The 26,609-nt window shown below is 40.1% G+C and overlaps 1 protein-coding gene across 1 annotated transcript in view; it reads right to left on the reverse strand.

Annotated features, from left to right (window-relative positions):
• Positions 1–24,777, reverse strand: part of LOC111142738 (carbohydrate sulfotransferase 9) — a 185,935-nt gene extending 161,158 nt beyond the window's left edge. The window contains 1 exon segment of the mRNA XM_022496030.1: positions 24,666–24,777. Coding sequence (XP_022351738.1) covers positions 24,666–24,771 — 106 coding nt within the window. The 5' untranslated portion in view covers positions 24,772–24,777.
• Between the last annotated feature and the right edge of the window lie 1,832 nt (positions 24,778–26,609).

A 26,609-nucleotide genomic window follows, 5' to 3' on the forward strand; every position in this document is an offset into this window, starting at 1 on the left:
ATGGTACTGTCGGGACATGCACTTTCCATAATCTTTCAAATCAAATTTTGTAAACTAGGGTGAAGCAAGGGGCACAATAACCATATTAGGACAAATAATGATATTCCAGAGATAATCTAAAATATGGCATCCTTCTTTTCTATGCTTTCTCTTTGTTTCCTTGAAGAAAAATGAAACTTGTCTGCATTCGAATGTCAGGAAGCAGCAGACCTATTCAGTGCCGAATGCACATTAGGCCTTCAAAAGATAGTTGTTAAATGAATAAAAGAAGCAATTGCTTGTCTTTTAAAGGATAGACACTGTCACTTCCACTAATTTGTGGGACTGAGGTTTAACTAACTCTAGTTCTCAAGGTTCCTTCTCTCTTCCTTTCTTCCCTTCTTTCCTTGCTTTTTCTTCTTTTTTCCTTTCCTTGCTAATAATATCTGACAAGGAGACAGCATTTGATGCCTTAGTAAAATAAATGAATATTTTAAAGAAAAAAAATAATTGTGACTGAAAATAAACATGGGTTTCTGCTTCACTTGAACCATCAAAGTTTGAATCATAAAGGCAAAATTGATTAATTTTGAGTTTTTCAAGGTCTTTTTTCCTCTCCCTCTCCTGAAAACACTCACCCTACTTGAAAAAAAGGAAGGAAGGAAGGAAAGAAGGTAGGTAGAAAGAAAGAGGGATCAGTTTCTTCCCTTTGCTTTGTCTCTAAGAAGAGTTCTGTATTTGCCAGACCAATTTGAGGACTCTCACTGGATTTAGAATCTGGAGAAGAGACGGAGAGACTCATAATAAAGAACCAAAAGGAAGGCGATGGGCAGAAATGTTATGCATGTCATCTATCAGGAGAAAGCTGTGAAGGTCTGGTGTAATGAGAAACTAAAGCAGCCACAGGTAGAAGAGAGGGAAGATAAGGGAGTGAGGAAAGGAATTTTTATTATTATTATTATGTTCTGTTAGCCAACTTACAGTGCAACATCAGTTTTTGATGCAGTGTTCAACGATTCATTAGTTGTGTATAACCCGCAGTGCTCATCACAACATGTGCTCTCCTTAATACCTATCACCCGGTTACCCCAAACCCCCAACCCCAACTTTCTGTAACCCTCAGTTTGGTTCCAGGAGCCCAGAGTCTCTCATGGTTTGTCTCCCTCTCTGATAACTTCCATTCAGCTTTCCTTCCTTTCCCCTGTGGTCCTCTGTGCTATTCCTTATGTTCCAATGCATTAGCACCTGTCATGTTTTTTCAATTCCAGTAGTGAAGTTCTATTTTATTTTTTTAAATTTCTTTTCAGTGTTCCAGAATTCATTGTTTATGCACCACAGCCAGTACTCCATGCAATACGTGCCCTCTATAATACCCACCACCAGGCTCACCTATCCCCCCACCTCTCTCCCCTCCAAAACCCACAGTTTGTTTCTCAGAGTCCACAGTCTCTCATGGTTTGTCTCCCCTTCCAATTTCCCCCAACTCACTTCTCCTCTCATCTCCCCATGTCCTCCATGTTATTCCTTATGCTCCACAAGTAAGTGAAACTATATGATAATTGACTCTCTTTGCTTGACTTATTTCACTCAGCATGATCTCTTCCAGTCCTGTCCATGTTGATACAAAAGTTGGGTATTCATCCTTTCTGATGGAGGCGTAATACTCCATTGTGTATATGGACCACATCTTTTTTAACCATTCGTCCATTGAAGGGCATCTTGGTTCTCTCCATAGTTTGGCAACTGTGGCCATTGGTGCTATGAACATTGGGGTACAGAGGGTCCTTCTTTTCACTACATCTGTATCTTTGGGGTAAATACCCAGTAGTGCAATTGCAAAAAGTAGTGAAGTTCTATTTTAATTTCTTTGGCTACTCTTTTGAATATTATGTTATACAAAACTGGGTCTATGTGGAATGATGCATGCCATTACAGAAACTCCTAAAAGTCTGATTATTTGCACCAGAAATATTCTTTAGCTCTCTACCCACACACAGGTAATAACCTGTATTTCCAAATTTCAAGTGGTAGTCAGAGTGGACAACTTAAAGTCAGAATGATATTTTAAGGTACTAAAGATAAAACATTTTTCAAATGTAGGAAAATCACAAAACATTAACAGATATAAGTTATCAAAAATATGTCTGCAAATTTTAGCATTCCCACTCACTTTGTAAATTTTGCATTTTACTTCAGTAGAAGTGGGCTATTTTACTCATGAGACAACAACAAAAATTGAATGTCTGGAGGAAAATTTCAGCTTTCTCAGATAGACATTCAAATAGGTTTCTGAAAGATTAATCAATGCATAAACATCCAGGAAACACAGTCACACATTATTCTTAATAATTGGTTGACATCATCACCCAAAGTATTGACCGACTGAATTGTGTATTTTTTCAACTGGTTTTGTTGGCCTCTGAGGAAACAGAGACAGTCCCACACTAAGTGTAAAATTAGCTGAGCCTAAACTTTGAACAGAATTATTAACTAAGGATCATTCTTCTTAGTCTCCTATCTTAATGATTAGCTCCATTGGAAAACTAGCCCTCTCGTTTTGTTAGTGCTATTATTGGATTTGGATAAATTCGCCTACTAGCCTAACCAATTTGTTCCCATTTTGTTGTAATTGCTGTCTTAGCAACAGTTTCTTATTCCCTAAGACTTTGCATATGACCTGAGGAAAATATGTTTATGACTTGTATAATAAAACTGGCCTCCTAAATCTTGCATATGTAATAATTTATTTTCAACTATGCTGAATGACAGTTTATTTAATATTTACAGTTTAGTTTTTAGCTAATGGTAAAAAATGTAGGGATAAGCTTAAATTAAAGCATTGCTCATTTTCATTACAGCACATCCCTTTACCATGCAAGGTCTAGGCCAAAAAACTGTAATGATATAATATGAAAATTTTAGTTTTAAATTTTGATAAATTCTGCAGTAAATATTGCAGATAGATGTCAGCTATCTAAGGGAGTTGACAAATTTGTCTCTGTATGCAATACCCTATTTTCATATAAAGACCATTTTTTATTAACCTAGATCTTCCTCATAATTGAAAAGGAAAACAATAATCCTCAGACTTTGCCAGTGCACTTGATGTATGTGGGTGAGTGGATGGGTATGTATTTGAAGACAAGTATTTTGTATTTTAGACAGTTCGTGGCTGGTATGGCTCAAAGCTGGCATTAAATGATAAAGAGGGTTTCCCTGGGTGGGAAAGACCTTTCAGTGTCCAATGGGTAGAAGAGTAGATGGTCTTGAAAGATAAGTTGTGGCAACACTTTAAATTGTATTAAATACTTGCCTACGGAGTTCGAATCCTATAGGCAACGGAGAGTTACTGGAGTTTTAGCCAATGGCATGATGGGGACTTATTTTAGGAAGATAAATTTGCAGCAGTATCTTTCTTAGACTAAGAAAGAATAAATCTGTTCACAGTTCTTCGGCTGTGGTCGCCCATTTTCAGTCCATTATCTAGCATTCTTCATGGGTGCCATCTTGCCCCTGGTTTTCACATGTAAGTAGCAGAGAAGACTCATGTTGAAAATTTTCCAAGGTCTCATTGTTGATGAGTCAATTTTGTCAGTTAAACGCTCTCTGAAATTACACAAGAAGGGAACTGTAACAGGTATCGTATATTTATAACTGACGGGCAGGTTTCAGTAATGAGCTGGGATAAAAAGGTTGAAATATTTTGGACTTGTAGGGTGCCTCCTAATCAAGCATCTGGTACTGCTCTGGAGTGTACATGGTCCTGAGCGCCCACTTCTCATAGCACCAGTGGAAATGGAAGATGGTTCCCTTGTCATCTCAGAGGAAACTCCACAGAGATAGCCAGAGATCTCCTGCTGTCAGTATAAACTCACCCCAAATTGGTAAAATATCCCCAGACCTCTATTCGACTTTTTTTTCCTCCAAATGTGCTGTGTTTGGTGGATGAAGTCTGGATGAGGGGCAACTGGAGGCAAGAGGGGAGCTGACCGCCCAGATTCTCTATCACTTGCTTTTCTGTTTATGTTGTAGTACGCTCAAACTGCATGACCCTGTTCTTTCTCAGGGCCCATCTACTTGCTGGTCCCCCGCCTATTTCTCCAGGTTTTCAGGGACTGAAGTCTTCCATTTTTCTGAGCTGCTCCCTCTGAAATGTCCTGATGTCAACCATCTACCCACCTAGACACCTACCTATTACCTGTTCCCAGAGCCTCCTACTAACCTACTTTGCTTGTCTTCTGGAAAATCCACCAATTATTCCTTGTTAGACCTGTATGATTTCCCTGTAATCATGGTTCACCTGGCTGTTTAGATTTTCCCTCGCAGCTGTGGCTGGAGCTGCTTTTACATACATGTCCTCATGCCCATGGTGTCCTGAGCGCCAAGACTCAGAATTCCCTGGTTTCAGTCTTTGTTTATCATCAGTTAAGTCACAGTTCTTTATGACTTCTGAATATAACATGAGGCAAGCAGATATAAAATAAATAAGCAAATGAGCCTTTCCTACTGTAGGTAAGTATTTAAATTATGTGAGAATAACATTAAATGATGTTTCATTTTGACAGAGGGTTTTTCATGATAAGCACAGACAGTCCCTTTAAGAGAATGAGGGTTTAGATTGCACATTTACACATTTGCAGGTATTGGAAGACAGATGAGGGAAAGGAAAAATGAAAAGAAAAAAATGCATCTAAGTAGCAATATATGTTTTTCTGTTCTAAAGAATATTTCTTTTTTTTTTTTCAAGATAATATTATTTCACTGTTTACCGAGAAATACCTAAGTAATTTGGGAGGAGTTGAAAGGAGAGCAAGGAATCATAGGAGTATTGAAAAAATTATGCCCTATAATCATGTCTTATCCCATCAAACAGTAAAATAACTGTCAATTATAAACACAATGTAACATAAAGATGTTATACTTAATGTACTTTGTGTTGGAGTACATAAATCTTCCTTTGTTTTCAATTCTGGTCTTTTATCAGAGCCTAGGGGGCAAAGACTTCATTTTTCCTGGAAAATTTTAAACTAAAATATCTTTAAAATATTTTCTCTGTTGTTTTTATATAACGATCACGCTACTTTTCTACCCACAGTACTCCTTAATAGGACAATGATGTCATGCATTCATAGCCACACCAAATACCATGATAATTCTCAAGGCAGTGAGGGATAATGGAAGGACCAGGAGGTCAGAAGTCTTGAGTTGTATTCAAAATTAGATGCCAATAGTGTTTCTGGAAAATCCCACTACACAGCAAGATTTATGTAGCAAATAAACAGAGCAGGCGAAAGCAGATAACATTGTAGTATCAAGACGCCATGCCCACACTTCAGATGTCCTCCGGCCACCTGAGCTGGATCTCATTAAGTAAGCCCTTAATCAAGGCACCACTGCCTTTTTATTCTCCTACAAATCCATGGGACAGAGCCCTTTGGTTCCTGGGATTTGCTGCCCCCATTTTACTCCAGGAAGTGGCATTCATTCATAGTCTGAAGGAGCTGTGTTATTTTCAATTGTGCTGAGAAGCTGCTCATTTTTGCCTTGGGTTCGGGCAGTGAAACACCGAGTGCTACACCTGCTGTCTTGAACCTAGATAGAAATGGCCACGGGACCACAGCTGAAGAGTACGCTGGCCCTTTGACTAATCCAACTGTGATCTGTGATGTGGCTAATAGTTCGGCCCCGACGTAGCTGTGACAGCCTGTTTATTCCAAGGGAGCACGTGGCCATGAGCGCACCCGGGCTCCTCTGGTGCCATACTCTAATTGGGGCTGACGCCAGCTGCTTGACTTCCATCACTTTCTATCCGAATCCGCTCATCACCGCCACTTCATTTGTCTGACAGTGGCTCCCGGTGAATTTCAAAATTGATTCTGACAACTTTTGTTTTTTACCTCAAGGCTGTGCCCTGGTTACCTAGGTGAGCTTGACAATTTGATGTTTCTCTTCATAGTCAGGGATGGTTCAGGACAGTCGGCCTCTGAGCCCTTGGCACCTTCGACAGAAGTTAGGCCTCCGTGTCTTATTCATTAGCATGAGGGGAAGCTCCCGGCCGAGCGGAGAAATGGGCAAGTCTAATTTTCTTTATTTAGGGATAAGCCGAGTTGAGTAATTTATTACCAGTTTGGTCTGGGAAGGCAGATGGAGGAAGACAGAGGTTTTGCCTCAGGGTTTGAACACATTAAAATAAATCCTACTGCAAAAGTGTAAATGTTCAACGTAGAGTTCCTCCCTGGAGTTTTGTAGCTGAGTTTTTTGCTCTGGATTGTTTCATTTCTGCCACCTAAAGAAAGGTTTGTTTTGGTAACTTGCTACTGGCCTTCACCTCATTGCTTTCTCTCATTTCGTTCAATGTAGGGTTTCTTCTGTTTGCTGTTGCTTGACATTGTGTGTCTGACATGTCCTCCTTCGTGCGTGATGGGTTTGTTTTTCTACGTACATTCTTTCCATTCCCTTATAGGTTTCAGGTTCTCTGACATTTCTGTGTTAATTAGGATACTTTGTGCTGTAACAAACAGCAATTTCCAGCTCAAACTGGCCAAAACAATAAAGATATTTATTTTTCTCACATAATTAGAAGCTCAGACCCTAGGCCAGGTGTCAGTAGAGCCACTTGTCATCACGGGCCCAGATTTCTTCCAGTTTCCTGCTCCGGCCAGGCTTCAAGTCACGATGAGGCACGTCCCTTCATGGTCACAGATGGTCACAAGATGGCCACTGCTGTTTCTAGGTTGCACATCCAGAAACAGAATGTCCCAGAGGAAAAAAAGATGGGGAGCCGGGAGGGGACACTGTTCATTCCCCAAATTAGGTATGTCGTGTCTTCCAGCAGAAATCTCTTCACGTTGCAGGGCTTAAATTTAGATCATATGCTCATTCTGTCACCCATGAACAGCTAGGACAATGCTCATCTTACACCAGTGGTTCTCAAAATGCAGCTAGAGGCCAGCGGCATCAGCATCACCTGGGGATTTGTCAGAGATGCCAATTCTCAGGCCACACCTAAGACCTGTGATAGCTGAAACTCAGGTTGGGATCCCTGTCTATGCTTTAACGAGCTCTTCAGTGATTGTGATTCAAATTCAAGTTTGATTTCTAGTAATCACCTGGGGTAGAATGGATCTAGGGCTCTACTAATAAGACCTCTCCCACATCTCTTGTAGGGCAGGTAAATTGCTAAGTCATTCTTTAAATAATAGTTTGCTGTCAAAATTTTGCATTTCTTTTATATAGTTCATTCTTTTAAGTGCTATTATATATATAATTTTTTTTAAGATTTTATTTATTTATTGGAGAGAGAGAGAGAGAGAGAGAACCAGCAGTGGAGAGGCTGAGGGAGAAGCAGACTCCCCACTGAGTGCGGAGTCCAATGCGGGGCTCGAGCCCAGGACCCCAGGATCATACCTGAGCCGAAGGCCTATGCTTAACTGACTGAGCCACCTAGGTGCCCCTATAAATGTGATGCTTAATTGCATTTCAGATTGCTCACTGCATGTATAGGAACACAAATTATTTTGGTCTACTGATTGTATCTTACAACCTTGCCTCACTCACTTATTAATTCTCATAGTTTTTTGAGGATCTCCAATACTGAAGTTGTTATCTATAAACAGAGATGCTTTTCTTCCTTTCTAACCAGGTACCAGACTTCACTTTTCACCAAACATTTAATGACCAAAGGATGAGGAACATACCCAAATGATACATGAAAAATGTATGCTATCTTTAAATTATCTGGATATTCAGGACAGGAAGAATCTCATCTGCCCTACTTTAGGTCTTGTGCTAAGTTAGTCTGACGTTATTTAATATGTTTACATCAGCCTTGGAAGAAATTATTAATAGTCCATTTTATGGATGAGAAAACAGAAGCTCAGAGAGCTCAACATCAGGGAGTTTGAACTCCATAGACTGAGTGGGATCTGAACCCAGGCTGTTGGACTTCAAAACCAGACTTAAAAACTCTTTCCAGTTAAGAGTACTTACCAAAGTACTCTAGAAAGAGATTTAATAAACAACAATATAATACCAACAACCTATAGATCTGCATTGGCTTTGGGGAATGCAGCCTATGGTTCCTACTAAGGCCTCTGAGGCTATGCTCACCGTGTACCCCGGACACCCGCTGCCATGGTCTTGGGACACCATCTCTGCTACCAGACCTCTCTGCCGGCTTCCTTCACATAGCCAAGGAAGGGGCCCGCAGTTCTGTCAGAGAATTCTGACTGTCTTGTCCACTATTCCTCAGAATGGCTGCTGTTTCTACTGACCTCTCCATTCCCATCCTACCTACCCTAAAAGCATTAGTTTCCAGGTATAATGAAATGTTAATGATTTCTGTTCAGTAATCGATGAAGTTAAGAGTTATGTTTATATGCATTTATGTGAACATACATTAATTTTGATTTACCTGTTTCCATTTTATATATTTATATGTAAATATTTATACCTAAAAATAAATATATACATATATATAAATATATATACATATACATGTATGTATATGTTTTGTGTGTGTGTATGTATCTATATACCAAAAAGTATGTCTTTCAGCACTTAAACATTGAACAAGTTCTCTAAAATATCAGACTCTGGGTATAAGGCTGATGAGAGCTGCCTCTGGAGAAAATCACCAAACCCCATTTTGTCTCCTCTTTGACTCAGTATTTTTCAATGATTAAACCACCAAACAAAATACATTCACTTCCTCATTTTAATCAATAATGTGGACATGTAACCTCACGGAGCTCATCTGACTGGAAGAAATGCAAAAGACTTCTGTTTTCTGTTAAGTCAGTCAACCAGATTACAGAGAAAGAGAAACTTCATTGGCCTTTCAGAAATTTTTAACATAGTCTACAAGCTCCCAGGATTCTAAGCACCTGGAATATGGGGACCTCAATGGGGTGACTACTGGAGAAGTGTTACTGAAAGTCTTTTTCAGTTCTAACATTTTGTGGAAAAAAAAAAAAAAAGCAACAACAACAAAATACTCCCAAGAACATTAGATCTGACTCTCAGGGAATTAGCTCTTGTTTCTCTAGTGAATGACCTGATGACTTGCCCCTTTCCAGGGAATCCTTAGCTATTTTCATAATTTATGGCTGTTTGCTTACAACTACCGTTGGTTGCAGGTGGTAATTGCCTCCTTATCAGCTTCTGCTTCTTGTTCCCTAAGCCCTTGCTAAGTTTCTCCCAGCCTTTCTTCACTACTTTCTTTCCTTTTCTTCTTCTTTTTTTAAAAGATTTTATTTTATTTATTTGAGAGAGAGATATCACCGAGGCAGTGGGAGAGGGAGAAGCAGGCTCCCCGCTGAGCAGAGCGCTCAACATGGGACGCGATCCCAGGACCCTGAGATCATGACCTGAGCCGAAGGCAGACACTTAATCAAGCCACCTAAGCACCTTGACTTCTTCTTCTTCTTCTTCTTCTTCTTCTTTTTTTTTTTTTTGAGAAATTCCATTAAAGGGGGTGTCTTCTTAAAGTCTTCTTCAGGTTATCAGTGACTTCTTAAAGACGTCTACCTGTTCATTTACTCAACAGAGAATTATCAAATATTTAACATGGGTCAGGCCCTGTAGAGCATGCTGAGAATATAGCACTAAGTAATCAAATATGGTCACTAATTTATAGTTCAGTGTGAGAGGTCAGTGCTAGACTATCAGACAGTCACACGAAGAAATTCGCATTTGCAAGTTATGATAACTGGTACAAGGTGCCGATAGAGACTATATCCAGGGAACCTAATAGATATGGGTAGGTCAAGGAAGACCTCCTAGCGGTGGTGACACTGAACCTGAGAACGAAGCATAAGAAGGAGTTAGGTGAGGGGATGGGCAAGACTATTTCAAGCAGAAGAAAAAGCATCTAGAATCACCCTGGGGTTTTACATTTCACATTATAAGAATGATTGTTAGCCAAAGAGATAACATGTTTTTTCACTATGGCTGATAGAGGAAACAGTTGCCTATATTGAGAATAAATTCTGGATACAGAAAAAGAAAAGCAGTGATTGCAGGAGAAAGCCAGTGTGTTACCACCAACCTCTTCCAGAATGAATGCTCTTTTCCTGATAGAACAGGTTATATCAAATTATATCAAATAAATTATTTTTTCTTGTTCTTTAGTATTGCTTATCCAATAGCTAAAACCCTCTGGCCCTTTGCCATTCTGCTTCTTTGTCTTGAGATCAGGGGCTCTTAAGCCTGGTTACCTGGTTACTTGTCAGAATAATGTTGGCCATCTTATAAACTGTAAGGTCCCCCAACTGATTCCACGACTACTGCACTGGGTGTCCCAGTGTGACACTTACATGAGCCACATTTTTAGCAAAACTTCTCAGGTGACTGTGATCTGAAAAAGGATGGGGAACCCTGCTCCACTACCAGCTGTGTGTGCATGGGCCTGTGCCCACGGAGTCCGTGACTCTGTTTCCTCTATTATAAATTGAGAATCACAATGGTGCCTATCGTATGGGTTTGTCACAAGTACAAAAGGAGGTAAACAATGTTGACTTCAGGTAACTTGTCTGTATAGGAAAGAGCCACTTAAGGAAATAGCGGTTCTGGGGATTTTAGAAACTTAGGGTTGTCCTAGAGATAGGAAGACTTCCGTGGAGTCATTGCTGGTTGTGATTTTTGAGTTCCCTTCCTGAGTTCCTTTAAGAGCTGGGCGACTGCACTCTGCAGAGCTGGAGGGGGCATGATGGATGTCAGCTACAGTTTTAAAACCTGCCTTCATGGCCCCTTCTGCAACACAGCCTGCATCCTGCCCACCCCCTTCATGACCATGAGGCTGTCAATTGTCACTTAGTGCAAGAGGCAGGAAGGTCTGTAACAGGCTGGGCATTCATCGTATTTATTTTCATAAGTAAACCGGTGCGTGGGTTAGTAGAAGGCCCCACCCCAGCAGGATGGGTAAGAGTCCCTTTCCAGTAACTGCTATGAGTGTCAGCGGAGAGAGGGTCCCATCTTTGCAACCGTTCTCAAGAAGGATGGTAAAAGCTTGGAATTTCCCCTGGGTATCTTTGCCGTCAGATTCTGGAGCCTGCGGAGGATGGGGCCGTGCAGAGGAAAGCGCAGCTGAGCGAGGAAGACAGAGGTGGAGAGAGTCCAGAAGAGGATGCTGCTGAAAATCTGGATGTGGCCATTTCTGAAACCACTGTGGACTTCCTAGCGGCTGGGTTAGGCGAAGAAAGTCTCTTGTTGAAACTATCTATTTATCTACAATAAGTTTAATTTCCATGGAGACAGATTTCTGTTACTTAAAACCCAAGGTTCTACACAATACCTTTGGGTGTTTTCCTGACATGTTGGGAGTCAATGTGGTATTATTGCAAGGTGCTGGGAAGTCGTGTTTGGGGAGAAAGCTGAAGACTCTCTCTCTGTAACGACCCAGAGAAGGAAGAGGGACAGACAGGATTGCCACTGCTGTGTGTTATCATTACTGAAGAGCAAATGTTTCAACATGCTGAAAATGAATGAAACAGATAAATTTCTTATAAAATGTTTAAAAAATGGATTTGCCTCCCAAACTGCTCAGAAATTTCACGACTGCCGAGATACGATCCCAGATGGGAGTGGGCCTGTCCCTTCCATTCACTGAACCAATCTTAATAAAAATGCTGTTCCTACCACTACAGTAAGAGCCTTTGTCTTATGTTAAAGCAATACAATATTGTGCTCTATTGTGAGTGGGACTCTATCCAAAGCTCTCTTGCAAGGCTGAATGCAACCTGGAATAGAGGTACAAACAGCATGAAAAGTTAATGAAAAATCAGCCTGGTATACGCACAACGATAAAAAATAGTTGAAGGGGAAAAAAAAGGTAATTACGTTATGGCTAGTTATAGTTAAGACTTAGGTAATTATTCTGAATTTGAAATTTATATCATTTCCCTCCCTCCTTGATGTAATTATCCATTAGATTTACGAATGCACATTTTTCATGTCAAGGCAGCAAGGGCTCCACAGAGAAAAGGTGGAGCTTCAAAAAGAAGGGGAGGGGCTCCTGGGTGGCTCAGCGGGTTAAAGCCTCTGTCTTTGGCTCAGGTCATGATCCCAGGGTCCTAGGATCGAGCCCCACATCGGGCTCTCTGCTCAGCCTGCTTCCTCCTCTCTCTCTGCCTGCCTCTCTGCCTACTTGTGATCTCTGTCTATCAAATAAATAAATAAAATCTTTAAAAAAACAAAAAGAAGGAGGGGAAAAGGCGAATCTGATGCACGTGGAAACAAAAGAGTGTGGGAAACTATCAGCGTTTATTGCACAATCGATCACTGAAAATGTGCAGGCGTGCCAAGGCCATGTTTATTTGGTTAGAGAATAACTTTTATTTGGTTATTTGGAAATAGATATGAACCCAATACATCTCCGGTTTGACTACTCAAGGAAAAAAAGTGCTGAAAGGAATGAGTTGTAAGTGAATCAAGATATCAGCATTTTAGGGCTGAAAGGCAACTTGAACAACTGTAACTAACTTCCTTACGTTTTAGGTCAGGAGGCACATCTAGGTGGGCCTCAGGCCTCGGCCAAGGCCACGAGCTACTCTGTGTGAGTTCTCTTGGTGGTCGTCAATCATTATATTTCTCTCTAAAATATATATCAGGTAGGAAATAACATACAGTTTTCTGGTAAACTTCTCTCCTGAGACCTTTTTTTTTAGCAAGGTGGAAATTCTGCTGGTAGTTGGGTATGTCTATTCCAATTGTGCATCCTGGAATCAGGGATATAATCACAGGATGGGCTCTGGATGACCCACTCACTGTGACACAGACCTGAGTTACAAACGTCCTTCATCACCCAACACCCTGCTCTAACAATGACGTTTTAAGTCTCCTGAAATTAGTGTTAATTCAGGGCCAGTGTCCTGTAATCCCCCCAAAGTCTCATTATATCCTTCTCCCCAAAGCACAGTCACCTGGTAAAAGGCTGTAGTATTCGGTCGCATGCTAGTGACTCTTTTTGAACTATGTGAGCTTTTTTAAAAGAGAAATTATCTTTGTAGAAAAAAGAGAGCCCACCATCCTGCAAAAACAGACTAGCATGCCATGAGTTTAGTTAAATTCTACAGAAACACAGCAAAAAGAAAGGAGAAGTCTGGGGGAGGGCTAAGAGGTAATGAGGAGAAAATGTCAAAAACAAGGGATGATTTACTCATTTCCCCAGGACACCCTATTAGTTCTCAAGACGACTGGTGAGCAGCTTGCTCTGAAGCAGACATAAACATTGTGGCGATACAAGATGCCATTTTTATGCACCAATGTCAGGAATGTGGTCTGTTAGGATCTGACAAAAGAGCCAGAGTCCAGCAACAAGGCTACTCTTGGCAAAGCCAGCACCGCGACCGCACTCCTAAGGTCTGTGCCTTTCCCACTGGGCCAGGCGGGTGAACTATCATGACACTAACCACAAACCCCACTTTGAGGAGTCCTTTCTCCTCTCTGCAGCCCTTGGCCGGCAGTGGCTCACATGAATATTCAGAGAGTACAAATGCCGAGACGTATGCCTTTATGAAGTTATATGAGCCTTACAAGGGAGCCTTCTGGAAGGAATGGCAACACAGTTGTTTGAAGTCAATATCATGATTCATGGAGCAGTGTTATTCACTGTACACACAAAACATATAACAACCCAAAGGGTCCCCAACGTCAGAACTGAATAAATGAATATTTAGGAATTCCAGATGCTAAAAATACACCTGAGGTCTCATTTTCTTCTTAATCAGAAATTGCTTCAGGGAAGAAGGCTCTTTGCCTTCTGGAATCCAACATCAGCCAAGTTAACTTGGCATCCTGGCAGGAATCAAGGATAACCTGACTCTTGCCAATTGTAAACAGAGGGTATGAAATTTAAATGCAAGAGATAGAGAGGAGAAAAGCTGCCTACCTGTTGCTGTGAACTAAAAAAAACTTGTTCTATTTAAATTTCAATGGATATTGCCATAGTATAATTTGAATTTGTTTGGATTTTTTTCAAATGCATACCTGCTATTACAAGCTCAATCAAGCTGATGTAAAATATTTCAGAAGGACGAGAAATAGAATTAAACCTATTAGACTTTTCCATTACAACCCATTTTCCATGTAATTACATCACCATTTTCTCATCCATTCTAGATTGCTTATCACTCTTCATAGCTCTTCCAAAAACATAGCATCTTACTTTTTGAATACAGGATTTCAGGCTGCAGTTATGTCTTTTTCCTCAGCTGTAGGTTATCGGACATACCTCTGATCCAAAGCAAACTGGGAGTCTCTATCTAATTTTCTGCCAGTGGTTCAGTGAACGGACTTCTGATTTCTGTTGATTATTGAATTGCTTCTGGGGATGGATCTAAAATGCAGGCACTGACCCTTAATGTCAATCATAAAATTCTGAGTCCAAAATTCAGAGGCAATTTCATTGTTTACAGTGTATTTCTGGCAGCGTGATCACAGCAGGCTGACTGCTTTATGGATTTGTCTCTCTCCTGAGCAAACTTAAAAGAAGGCTTAGTAAAACCTACATTGGTTTATTGAGTGTGTGAAAGCAAGCCACTATTCTTTTCTCCCACTACTAGATACCTTTTGGCTTTGTGCATCTGAAGATTTTCTCAACTGAGAATTTTTCTTAGTGTTACTACGTCTTAGCTAATTATTATGCGGTGGGTCATGTAGAAAGCACTGCGAATATCTTATGATAAAAATCATTCATATTTTCAAGTATATTTCAAATTGTAAGAAACGCCAATTGCAAGCCTAATTTACATGAACTAATAATTCATGATAAATTGGTTATTAAAATAATGTGAAAGCTGTCCCCAGCACCAGGCAATATATAAATATGTACATCTACCCTTTTCCATCTGCAAACAACTATTAATTGTGACTCTACCCACGTGGTATACGGTAAGCGTTCTAGAATTCTACATTTATCATTGTGATGTTTTCATTAAGAGCATGTTTAGGCATTTCCACGAGTGCAGTGCACAGTGCACGGCCACAGCATGGAACAGCTGGACGTTTTCCCTCTCCGCCGCTTCCTCTCTGAATCCATCTGAACCATTTTTGATGTCAATTTCTGGCCTTCTCAATTTTTGAAAAATTAATGAGGTAAATTCTCTCTCTATCAAGATTCTTAACTATGTAGCCAGCCACCGCCCACACAACAGCTAAATGTCATTTGAAAAGAAGAAAATGGCATGTGCAGGGGATCATTTCATTCTTTTTCTGAGATGGGGTCCAAACAAATGGGAGGCGTCCAGATACGATAGCTGTCGTTGTCATTGATGTCAACTCTGCTCCCACAGTCCTCTTTTTAGGCTTTTAAAAATCACAGATACTGTGAATAATAACTTTTGTAAAAGACTTATTTATTTATTTGAGGTGGGGGAGCGGTAGGGGGAGAGAAGCAGACTCTGCACCGAGGATGGAGCCCAAATTTGGGCTTGACCCCACGACGCTGAGATCATTAGTTGGATGCCCAACCAACGGAGCCACCCAGGCACCCCCTGTGGATAAGAATTTTGTGCTGTGTGGCACACAGATGGACTCCCCAAGTGAGTGTTCTGGAAAACAAAGACATTTCAGAAGTGTGAAATTGAGAAGATAAGAGAAGTGAGGGCACTGAGTAAAAGAACAGAAGTTTAATAACTAATGAGTAAATTAAAATTTATTCCAGAGAAAAACCATAAAATTGAATCATACTAAAATTTAACTCCGGAGTTGTGGAAGCATGTCACCATGACAGACTACCATCACGGACTTTTCCTTCCATGATATCATATGGTGGACTCTCACAGGTACCGATGGAAAACGTCATTTTCATGGTTGTTCAAGTTGAGGGGCTGACATATATGCACCTGAGAGAAGACATGTACTGGTATTTCTTTTACAAAATCCCTAACTCAATATTTTTCAACTGAGTTAGCGAAATCCTACCTATCATGGCCAAATGAAACACCTGCGGGGCATGGGGGACGCAACAGTGAAAGGGGTTGCTAGTGTCACCTTCACAGATCTTGTGGCCTGGTGGTTGAAGGTGATGTGACACACTGATGGCCAGTTCAAGCCACGGGAAGGAACGTAACACAGCTGGAGAATAAATGCAACACGTGCAGACATGAACTTAGAGAGTTAAGAAGGGGTCATATCACAAAAAGCCTAGACAGCCAAATTATGGAGTTTAGGTTTGTCCCAGGAGCCACTGGGGGGCCCAGAAGAACATCCACCCAAGAGGAGGAACAAGAAAATTGGAGGCATCCCAATTGGCAAATAGGGCTTTCAGTGAGACAACTGCCTCAATAGAGAAATGGGACAGACTTTGGAGAAAAGTGGAGTTTGGTTTTATAGCTACTGAGTGTAAGAGATCTGGGGGGCATTCAAGTACAGATGCCCAGGAAGCAGGTGGCACTATGGGAACTGTGGGGGAATCAGGTTACAGATGGAATTATATGAGAAAACCATGTAGAGTTACAAGAAAAGAGGGCCAAGGGTAGGGAATGTCAATATCTAAGGATAAAAGGAACATAGTAGTCTGGAGAGGGAACTAAGAATGCAGCCAGAGAAAAGTGGGAAAACTTGAAGAGTCTGTCTTTGTGGATGTCAAGGGAAGGTGGCATTTGAAGGCTGCGGATATCCAATGCTGCAGACAGCCAAGATGAGGATGGTCAGGACTTAGTGGATGTGATGGCAGGCAGGTTATTGGGCCCAGTCATTGATGGGGACAGACTGCAGCAAGGGGAGGGTGAGAAGAGAGTTACAAGTAGACGATGATGAGCACACAAAATTCTTTTAAGAAGTTAAAGGGGAGGAAGTGGATTGGGGGAAGAAGAAAACTGTGGTTGAAACATTAGATATTTGGGGCGCCTGGGTGGCTCAGTGGGTTAAAGCCTCTACCTTTGGCTCGGGTCATGATCCCAGGGTCCTGGGATGGAGCCCCGCATCGGGCTCTCTGCTCAGCGGGGAGCCTGCTTCCTCCTCTCTCTCTGCCTGCCTCTCTGTCTACTTGTGATCTCTGTCTGTCAAATAAATAAATAAAATCTTAAAAAAAAAAGAAACATTAGATATTTGACTTGTGTATTTTAGATGGGTGAGACTGAACCATGTAGAAATACAGATGTCAGGAAGTGCTGGAGAAAGTAATGAAAACGCAGAAGAAAACACACAGAGGATGGGCAAGATCACTGAAGAAACAGATGCTTTGGGAGACATAATATGAGTAGGATGATGAAGAGAAGGAAGATGGAGGAGGAGGAGGATGGAGGAGGAAGTAAGAAGCTAAGAGAAGAGCCAGAGATGGGGTGGAAGTAGAGAAGTCTACTTCTGTCGTCCTCCTGTTAGCAACAAGCTCTAAGAATTTCCTCTGATGCTCCCTCTTTTCTGTAAAGTAAGAGTAGAGGCAAGCTGTCTCTTTAGCTATTGGGGAGATGACGTGCTTGGAGGGCTGAAGAGAAAGCAGCATTTCAGAAACTCTCTCTCTGGAAAACAGGAGAGAAAAAGCTTAATAGGGAACAGAGGATTGTCAGGCAACATTAAGAGCCCATCCATTTATCCTGTACCAAACTGTCTCATGTAATTTTGTATCATAGTCTGTAGTTGCCAGAGATAAAGACAGACACCCAGACTGATCTTGAGGAATGACACCATGAAATGTCGTCTTTTGTGAACAGTGAGCTGATGAGGCTTCTTCATGACTTGAGCAAAAACACTCCCACAAGAATATTCCAAATTCACTATGTGACTCCATCAAAAGTACATTTTCCCCCCAACACTCTGATCCTAGAAAGCTGGGGGGTCTAGCAAGTGCATTTAGCTATTCTATAGGGAAGATACAGTTCCATTAACATGATAATCATTAATTAAATGATTTGGGACTTATACATATATCCCTATGTGAGTGTTTCATATGAATAGTCTCTCAAAAGTTGTTAATTTCTTCAGAAGAGGCAAAATGAAATTTCTAGAACAACGAAGTTCACAAACAGATCTAGAAGGTTATGATGACACCAAAGATTGATATATTGTCATTCCTGCATAAATTGTCAGCTGTTCTCTAGGTCTCTGGAATCTCTCTCCCAAGTCTTTCCGTTGATGTCTTAATTGGGGTCTTTTATGCCTCAGGCACCCTGGGCCTGACCCTCAGTGGGCTTCCAGCTGGGGAGATGAAAGCAAATGCTTACAACCCAGGCTGATTCACTTCACAAGAGATGGAGCTAAAAGCTGGACAGAATAGTAAAGGGGAGATTAGTGATTAATTCTGTTTCATTAGCACAAACATATTTACTTTCAATCTCCTGTATACACTTCAATATAATTTTGGTAATCTGTGACTTGGGGAAACAAGAGAGAACACTTAATGAAAGCTAACTTCTTTTATTTAGAAACAATCCCTGCTTAGTTTTTAAATTTTCTATCCCTTCAACCTGTGAGGAAATGGATACCAGGAAGTTTTCCACCAAAAATCTTAGTTGGTTGATTTACTCCTGAAAGCTACGTTTGAAAAGAAATGTAGAATACATTATTTCCAAAGACATTGGTTCTGCACTGGTGGACTTTCTTTTTTTTTTTTTCCCTCTTTTTTTTTTTTTATTAATTTTTTTTATTTTTTACCAACATATAATATATTTTTATCCCCAGGGGTACAGGTCTGTGAATCACCAGGTTTACACACTTCACAGCACTCACCATAGCACATACACTCCCCAATGTCCATAACCCCATTCCCCCTCTCCCATCCCCCCTTCCCCCATCAACTCTCAGTTTGTTTTGTGGGATTAAGAGTCACTTATGCTTTGTCTCCCTCCCAATCCCATCTTGTTTCATTTACTCTTCTCCTACCCCCCTTAACTCCCCATGTTGCATCTCCTCTCCCTCATATCAGGGAGATCATATGATAGTTGTCTTTCTTTTGAAGTCTGAGGCCGTTATAATACTAAAGGTCTTCTCTGTGAAGGCAGATTTTTTTTTCCAACAGGGGAACAGAAACTATATCTTTGCTCCTGGTGAGGCATCTTGTTTCTAGACTTCTCAGCTGGATTTTGGAATGGCTATGTTCAAGACACTTTAGGAAACAAATCAGTAATTCAAAAGCATTATGAGTCCAAGAGGGGCAGGAGGAGAGGATTAGGCAGGAAGAATCTCATCTCAAGGGGAAAACAGCAGGAAAAAACCATCTCAAGGGGAAGGCAGGAGGAAAATACCAGAAGGGTAAGGGGAGGAGTACTGTATGGAAAATAAGCAGTTATCAGGAAGTATGTTTTAGTGCCAGTTTCGTTATTATTGGCTATACAAATTTAAGCCTTTTAGTTGCTCCTTTATGAAAGGAGGAGGCTGGGATTAGGTGACACTTTAGCAATTGAGTTTATTTTTATTAGGAAAACGAGAGATTTTGGACTAGATGGTATTATACACCAAATCAATACTAACAGGCATTAACCTGCCTATTGCCATGAATTATTTAGTGAGTAGGTCTTTACACTCACACTCAAAGTCCACACTAATGACCTAGTAATTATTTTAATCGATTCTCAATGAACCCTTAACTACTCCGTTGGCATACCAATAAGGAAGAAGCATTGTGAGAGCAGGTTCTGAGCTCTGTGTTTGTATCTTCCCATCCATAATTCTGAATGGAAATCTGTGTATCCAAATATTTCTATATCCATTTTCCTAAGATTTATCATTTAACATTTGCGGTATTTTAAGAAGCCCTAATTTTCACTTGTGTGAGGAGAAGAGAGGATATAATACGGAAGGTTAGTTGAGTTGGAGACTCAGAAGGCTTGGTAGAAAGGCCAGGCAAAGGCCCCTGGTGAAGCAAGTCACAGTTGACTGGGGAGTAAGAATAAACACTGAATTTGGAGGACGCTGGGGGTTCGTAGTGAAGTGAAGATTCAAGTCAGGACCTGAAAGCTGGGGGCAGGGGGTGGAGTTACTCTGGTAACTGGAGTTACTCTGGTCACTTTGGTGACCGATGTGTAAGTTCCTTGCCCTTGAGAAGCTTATACTTTATTGAGAGAAGTAGACTGTACGTAAAGAAACATGAAGCATGACTACAGATGGGAATAAGTGCCATGAGGTCAGATTAGGAAATAATTAAAACAGGTGCTGGGGGAGAAAACATCAGGGGACACCTATTTTACATAAGATGTTGAGGGAAGGTGATATTTAAACTATACCCTGAATGATAAGGAAAGCCAGCAATGAAACAGCCAAGGAAACATATTTTAGGGAGACAGAACAGCTAACTCAGAGACCCTGAGATGAACAAAGATCGCATAAAAGACAAGATTCAGTGGCATCCAGAGGTGAGTAGAGGGAGCATGTGCTCATTTGATTAAAAAAAAAAAATGGCTGTAGGGGCACCTGGGTGGCACAGTTGGTTAAGCATCCAGTTCTTGGTTTTGGCTCATGTCATCATCTCAGGGTCCTGAGCTCAAGCCCTGCATCAGGCTCCGCGCTCCCCATGGAGTCTGCTTAGGATTCTCTCTCCCTCTGCCCCTCCCCACGGCCCTCTTTCTCTCTCTCAAATAAATAAAAAAATAAATCTTTTTAAAAAAATATTTTTGATGAGGTTGCCATCCTCATCAAAAGTGGAGGAAGTAAATCAAATGAGTGATTTTTTTTTTCTAAAAGAAAAACAACTCTATTTTCCTGAGTATGTGATTGACTGTAAGCAGAAAGTCCTTCCATGTTATAAGCGGCTTACTCCAGCTCAGGTATACAAAGATCTCCTGGGACAAAATACAATTTCAATACAGCAACATCACAATCAGGATGAACAGCTTGATTTTGGAGGAAAAGAACATACTTTCCCATCAGAGAGACTCAAGAGAAAAGAATTATGTCAATCCAGTCTAGTTGTAAAACTTTATATGCCACAAAATATATTTAGTTTGAAAAAAAGCAAGATGAAATCTCCTAAGAAATACCAAAGCACGAGGCCAGTTTGCTTATGAGGTTCTGAAGCAATTGTCTGAGAAAAAGCAATAAGGTGGCTTTACTTTGCCTGAAATCAGAAGCTTGTAGCTACTACATTTCACTTTCATACACATGTATGAGGGTTAAAACAACCTGGGCCTAATGATGTTTATTGTGCATTAGCAGAAGAAAATATTAAAAGTACTTATCTGTTTTGGCTATGCTGCCATTGATAATAGCATGCAGAAACTGAATAGAACACCGACACAGGAAGTCCCTATCACTGACCAAAAAAAGAACATACTTCTCGGGCTAAGTATGCTGAGTTCTGTCCTACAGACTCTGGATTGGTAACAATGAGTTTTGAGAAGGTGAGATTATAGCTATATGAGTCTTTCCTATGTTAACTATGATAATTCATATGTTAGCTATGATAATTCTTAGCTTAGATGCTAATGTTGAACCCTAAGCTTAATTCAGGTATCACTACTTATTTAGTGTAAATCAAAAAGAAACTAGTAGAAATCAGGAAAAAATGTCTATTTAGAGGTTGAAAAGAAAGTTAAACAAGTTTATATTTAAAGTAATCATGAAAAATACTACCAACAAAAAAACCAACAAATTATTAGTCTTGGCAAAGCTATCCTGAAAAAGAAAAAACAAAGCTGGAGACATCATGCTCCATGATTTCAAACTTTACTACAAAGCTAAAGTAGTTAAAACAGAACAGTATTTGCATAAAAACAGGCACATAGATCAATGGAACAGAATAGGTAGCCCAGAAATAAACCCATACTTACATGGTTAATTTACAACAAAGGAGACAAGAATATGCAATGGAAAAAGACAGTCTCTTCCACCAACAGTGTTGGGATAACTGGACAGTCTCATGCAAAAGAATGAAACTGGACCACTACCTTACACCATGCACAAAAAGTGACTCAAAATGAATTAAAGACCTAAATATGCAACCTGAAACTATAAAAGTGCAAGGAAACATAGGGTGGTATGTTCCTTGACATAGGTCTTGGGTGATTTTTTTAAATCTAATATCAAAAACAAAAACAACAAAGGAAAAATAAACAAGTGGGACTACATCGAACTATAAACCTTCTGCACAGCAAAGGAAACCATCAACAAAATGAAAAGGCAACCTACTGAATAGGAGAAAATATATGCAAATCATACATCTGATAAAAGGCTAATATCCAAAATAAATGAAGAACTCAAACAATCTGGGTGTCTGGATGGCTTAGTCAGTTAAGCGTCTGCCTTTGGCTCAGGTCATGATCCCAGAGTCCTGGGATCGAGCCCCGCATGAGACTCCCTGCTCAGTGGGAAGCCTGCTTCTCCCTCTCTCTCTGCCCCTCCTCCCTACTCCTGCTCTCTCTCTCTCTCAAATAAAAAAATAAAATCTTAAAAAAAACACCTCAATTCAATAGCCCAAAAAACCCAAAAAACAACCAACAATCTGATTAAAAATGGGAAGATCTGAAAAGACCTTTTTCCAGAGACATACAGGTGGCCAACAGACACATGAACAGATGTTCTACATCATTAATCATCAGGGAAATGCGAATCAAAACCACAGTGAGATATCACCTCACACCTGTTAGAAAGGCTATTTATCAAAAAGTCTAAAAATAACAAGTGTTGGCAAGGATGTGGAGGAAAGGGTGCCCTTGTTCACCATCTGTGGGAATATAAATTGGTGCAGGCCCTATGGAAAACAGTATGAAGGTTCCTCAAAAAATTAAAAAATAGAATTACTATATGATCCAACAATTCTACTTCTGAGTATTTATCCAAAGAAAATGGAAACATTGGTTCAAAAAGATACATGTGCCCCTATGTCCACTGCAGTATTATTTACAGTAGTCAAGATATGGAAATAATCTAAGCGTCCATCAATGAATGAAGAACATTACTCAGCAATAAAAAATAATGAAATCTTGCCATCTGCAATATGGATGGACTCTGATGGCATTAAGCAAATGAAATAAGTCAGAGAAAGACTAATACTGTAAGCTCTCTCTTATATGTGGAATCTTGAAAAAAAAATTAAGAAAAATCCAAGCCCCCTGATACAGAGAATAGATTGGTAGTTGTCACAAGTTGGGTGGAGAAATAGGGGAGAAAAGAGTGAACTGTTTTTGTTTTCTTTTTAGTTTAAATAGATTTATTAAAAAAAAAAAAAGGATCCTGAATAAAAATGCTCAGAAGTTGTTTAGATAGATTTTTACAGTGTCAGATAAATCCAGGGAACAATTTTAGTTTGGGACAGATGAGACTAAATTTGATTCTGGAAATTCTCAAGAAAAGAAGTAACATAAGTTATTTGGTAGGATCTGTTTGATTTTCACTACTTGGCATATTTAAAGTATGTGTATATAACTTCACTAGTTAATAGGGGATTTTGTTAGATGTGTATATTTCTAACAGAGGTTTCACACAAGAATAACATACATCATATTTTAAGAGATAAAACACATATAAAATACACACGTATCAGTTGACCTGGAAAACTAGAGAATTACAACCCAAGGTACAGCGTGGGATAAGGCAGAAGTCCAGCTGGAAATCTTATTGAAAAACTTTTCTTCAGTAAGATAGTTACTAAAGGAATCTTGGTTCTAAGATTTACACTCACTATCATGAGTAGATCATTTAAGACATATAGAGAATCAGAGAAAGTACTAGCAAATTACAAATACAATTTAAGAGAATAAATATATTTACTATTATTTATTACAGTATAAGCACATCTTAACTGGGGGACGTAATTCCCAAACTTGGAAAAATTACAAACTCAAAATTAAGAATCCAACTTGCAGAAGAGGTTACACATCTGTGAACTTGTGAATAGCTTAGGTTTACAAGTCAGTATCCATACTGATACTACAGCATTTATTATATGTGCATCTTATCTACCTTTTTAGATAAAAGGTTCTTTGAGGGCACATGAGAAGTAGGAAAGTCTGGGCATGGGTCTCACTTTGGACATTCAGCTTTTGCACCTTCGGGCAAGTCACTAGGTTTCCGGGTCTGAGTTACTTCATCTATACTATAGAAGGCAATAATACTCACCTTTCCTCACCCTCACCCCTGCCCTGCACAGAAGCCAAGTGTAGGGAAGGGCATGGACTTTGCAGAGAGACAACCAGAGCTTTCTCTCTACACATAGACCTCCACATGTGAGGTCTGGGATAAGTTCCTTGCCTACCCAAGCCTCAGCTTCCTCATCTATAAACTTAGAATATCACACCCTGGAAGATGTCATTAGGATTAGAGAAAATACCTGTAAACTTTAGGCACTTGCTAAGCTTTCAATAAATGGCCTCTATTGATGCTTGTGGCCCATTTTGTAAACTGTATTATATATGTAAGGCACTATTATTCAATTAATTAAAAAGGAATTAAAGGATATATTTAGTTGTATATTTAGTTCCTTTTAGGTTTGTGCCCAGTGCTTACAGGACACCCCAGAGGTAGGATACATGCTACACATTTGAGTAGACAATTCTCTACAAGCAATCCATGCTGGGCTAATGGGCCACGCTGCTCCCCCACTGATATAATAAAAATTCCAAGTGTTGTCCCCACCATGGAACAAATGCCCACCAGAATTGCATAATCATCCTTCCTTTTAGGAGCTGGGGATTACAGTTTATGTCTATTTTTTGTTGTTGTTGGAAACACTGTGACATTCTATAGCTCTGTAAACATTACAGCTTATTTCATTGAAAACGACCATTATGAGTAAAATAGGAAAAAAGAATGGTTACCTGTGTGCTGTTCTTCAATCCAGACTTGCAAATACATGAAGAGGAGCAGTCCCGCTACCCCAAATATGAGCACCGAGAGGAAGACTTGTTTGGGGTTCATGACCATTTCAGATGGCTGCCTTTCTCCTCATTTCTGAAGACCTCATGATTTGTTTTTCTGGGGAGCTTTGATCCTTTCTTGTTCTAGGAAGCAATCCTTCCATGAAGCCACCTAGAATTTTTAAAAAATCCACATTTTACCTTGCTGATGACATTTCTTCCCCAATACAACATAAATCTGCAGCATATCAACGCTAGTGAAGACGTAGGTGAACTTGAGCTCTCTGAAGACAGAAGGGACTGGAGGAGATTGTCCCTAGAATGGCAGTTTTCTACCGTAACCTTAGGAATGTATCGTCCTACCATTAATAAGTAAGACCCTCACATTTACTCAGGTGTAGCATAGCCAGACTGAGGCCACCCTATACTGGGAAGAGTACAGCAGGTTCAGGTTACCTCAAAATGATTGCGAGGGGAAGGAAGACTGTCAGAGCGGATTGTTGAAGGAGTTTTGAAAAACGTGTTTATAGAATAAAGGGGGGGGGAATCACTTCCTGACTGAAAAATATATAAAAATGGAGGGTTCAATCTATCATTTTCCTCTCATGTAAAAGTAATAGATTTCTCCACCTGAAAGGGTACATTTAAAAATCCCTCCGATGCACAAAAGGATAAATATTAAAAGGTCAGATTTAAAGGGCTTCCCCCACAAGAACATGGGAGTACAGAAATCAACCTCAGATTATAGAAATCTACTTTTGTAATGAAAGGTTTAAAGAAATATTGAAGTGACTTTGTTTTAGAACAACCTCATTTAGTGTAATCTTACCCTTTTACTTTTTGGAAGTTGCATCCATGTTTGAGAATCTAAGGAAAATGCAAACCCTCTTAGACAAATATAAACACACACAAAATCTTGCTTAAAGAGCAGGATGCTTAGTTATTGTCACTGGAACCCAATTTAAGAAGCCCTGCTTCCCATGAACTGCCATGCAAATACAGTCGCCTGCATGGTGAACTCACACAGTTAGTCCAGCTAATGAGGCCAAGGTCATGGCTTTGTATCTAGCACCAGCGAAAGACCTTGGCTCTGTTCTTTGGCCACAGACCACATCCCCTCTTTGGATGAGCTGAATGTTTTCTCACTGTCAGGACATCACATCCACTGCTGTGTCTAAAAATGATCTCTCTTTTTTCTCCAAATATGCCTCAAAAACTTAGGGGAGAATATTAATTTAGCCTTTTTAAGAGGTGTTTTGTGAGGGAGCCTGAGTGGTTCAGTCGGTTAAGCATCTGCCTTCAGCTCAGGTCATGATCCCAGGGTCTTGCGATTGAGTCCTGCCTGCTGCTCCCCTTGCTTATGTGTTTGCTCATTGTCTCTCTCTCTCTGTGTCAAATAAATAAATAAAATCTTTTTTTAAAAAAAGAGATGTATGGTGAGATGCAAGGAAAAATTTAAAAACCTGCTGCGGGGAATAAATAGTTGGTTGGTTAAAGGGTAAGATTTACATGTTCTTGGCAAAAACCATTTTCATATAAATGATGGCCTTCAAGGGTAACCTATGAGATCAGCATTATAAGGAAATGTGGTATGGTGATTCCCTGATTAGAAAAAAAAAAAAAATCCAGGGGAGCCTGGCTGTCTCAGTCATTTAAGTGTCTGCTGGCTCAAGTCATGATCCCAGGGTCTTGGGTTTGAGCCCTGCCTGAATCCATCATCAGGCTCCCTGCTCAAGGAGAGTCTGTTTCTCCTTTCCCTATGCCCCTCCACCCACTTGTGCTCTCTCTCTCTCTCAAATAAATAAATAAAATCTTAAAAAAAAGAAAAAAAAACAAATCCAACAAATAGTTAAAAGTGTATATGCAGAACAACATCAAAAAAGTCATGTTATAAATACCTTTTTT

The sequence above is a fragment of the Enhydra lutris genome, unplaced genomic scaffold (genome assembly GCF_002288905.1).
Source record: "Enhydra lutris kenyoni isolate GAN:26980312 unplaced genomic scaffold, ASM228890v2 scaffoldscaffold8, whole genome shotgun sequence".
In the NCBI taxonomy this organism is placed as follows: Eukaryota; Metazoa; Chordata; class Mammalia; order Carnivora; family Mustelidae; genus Enhydra; species Enhydra lutris.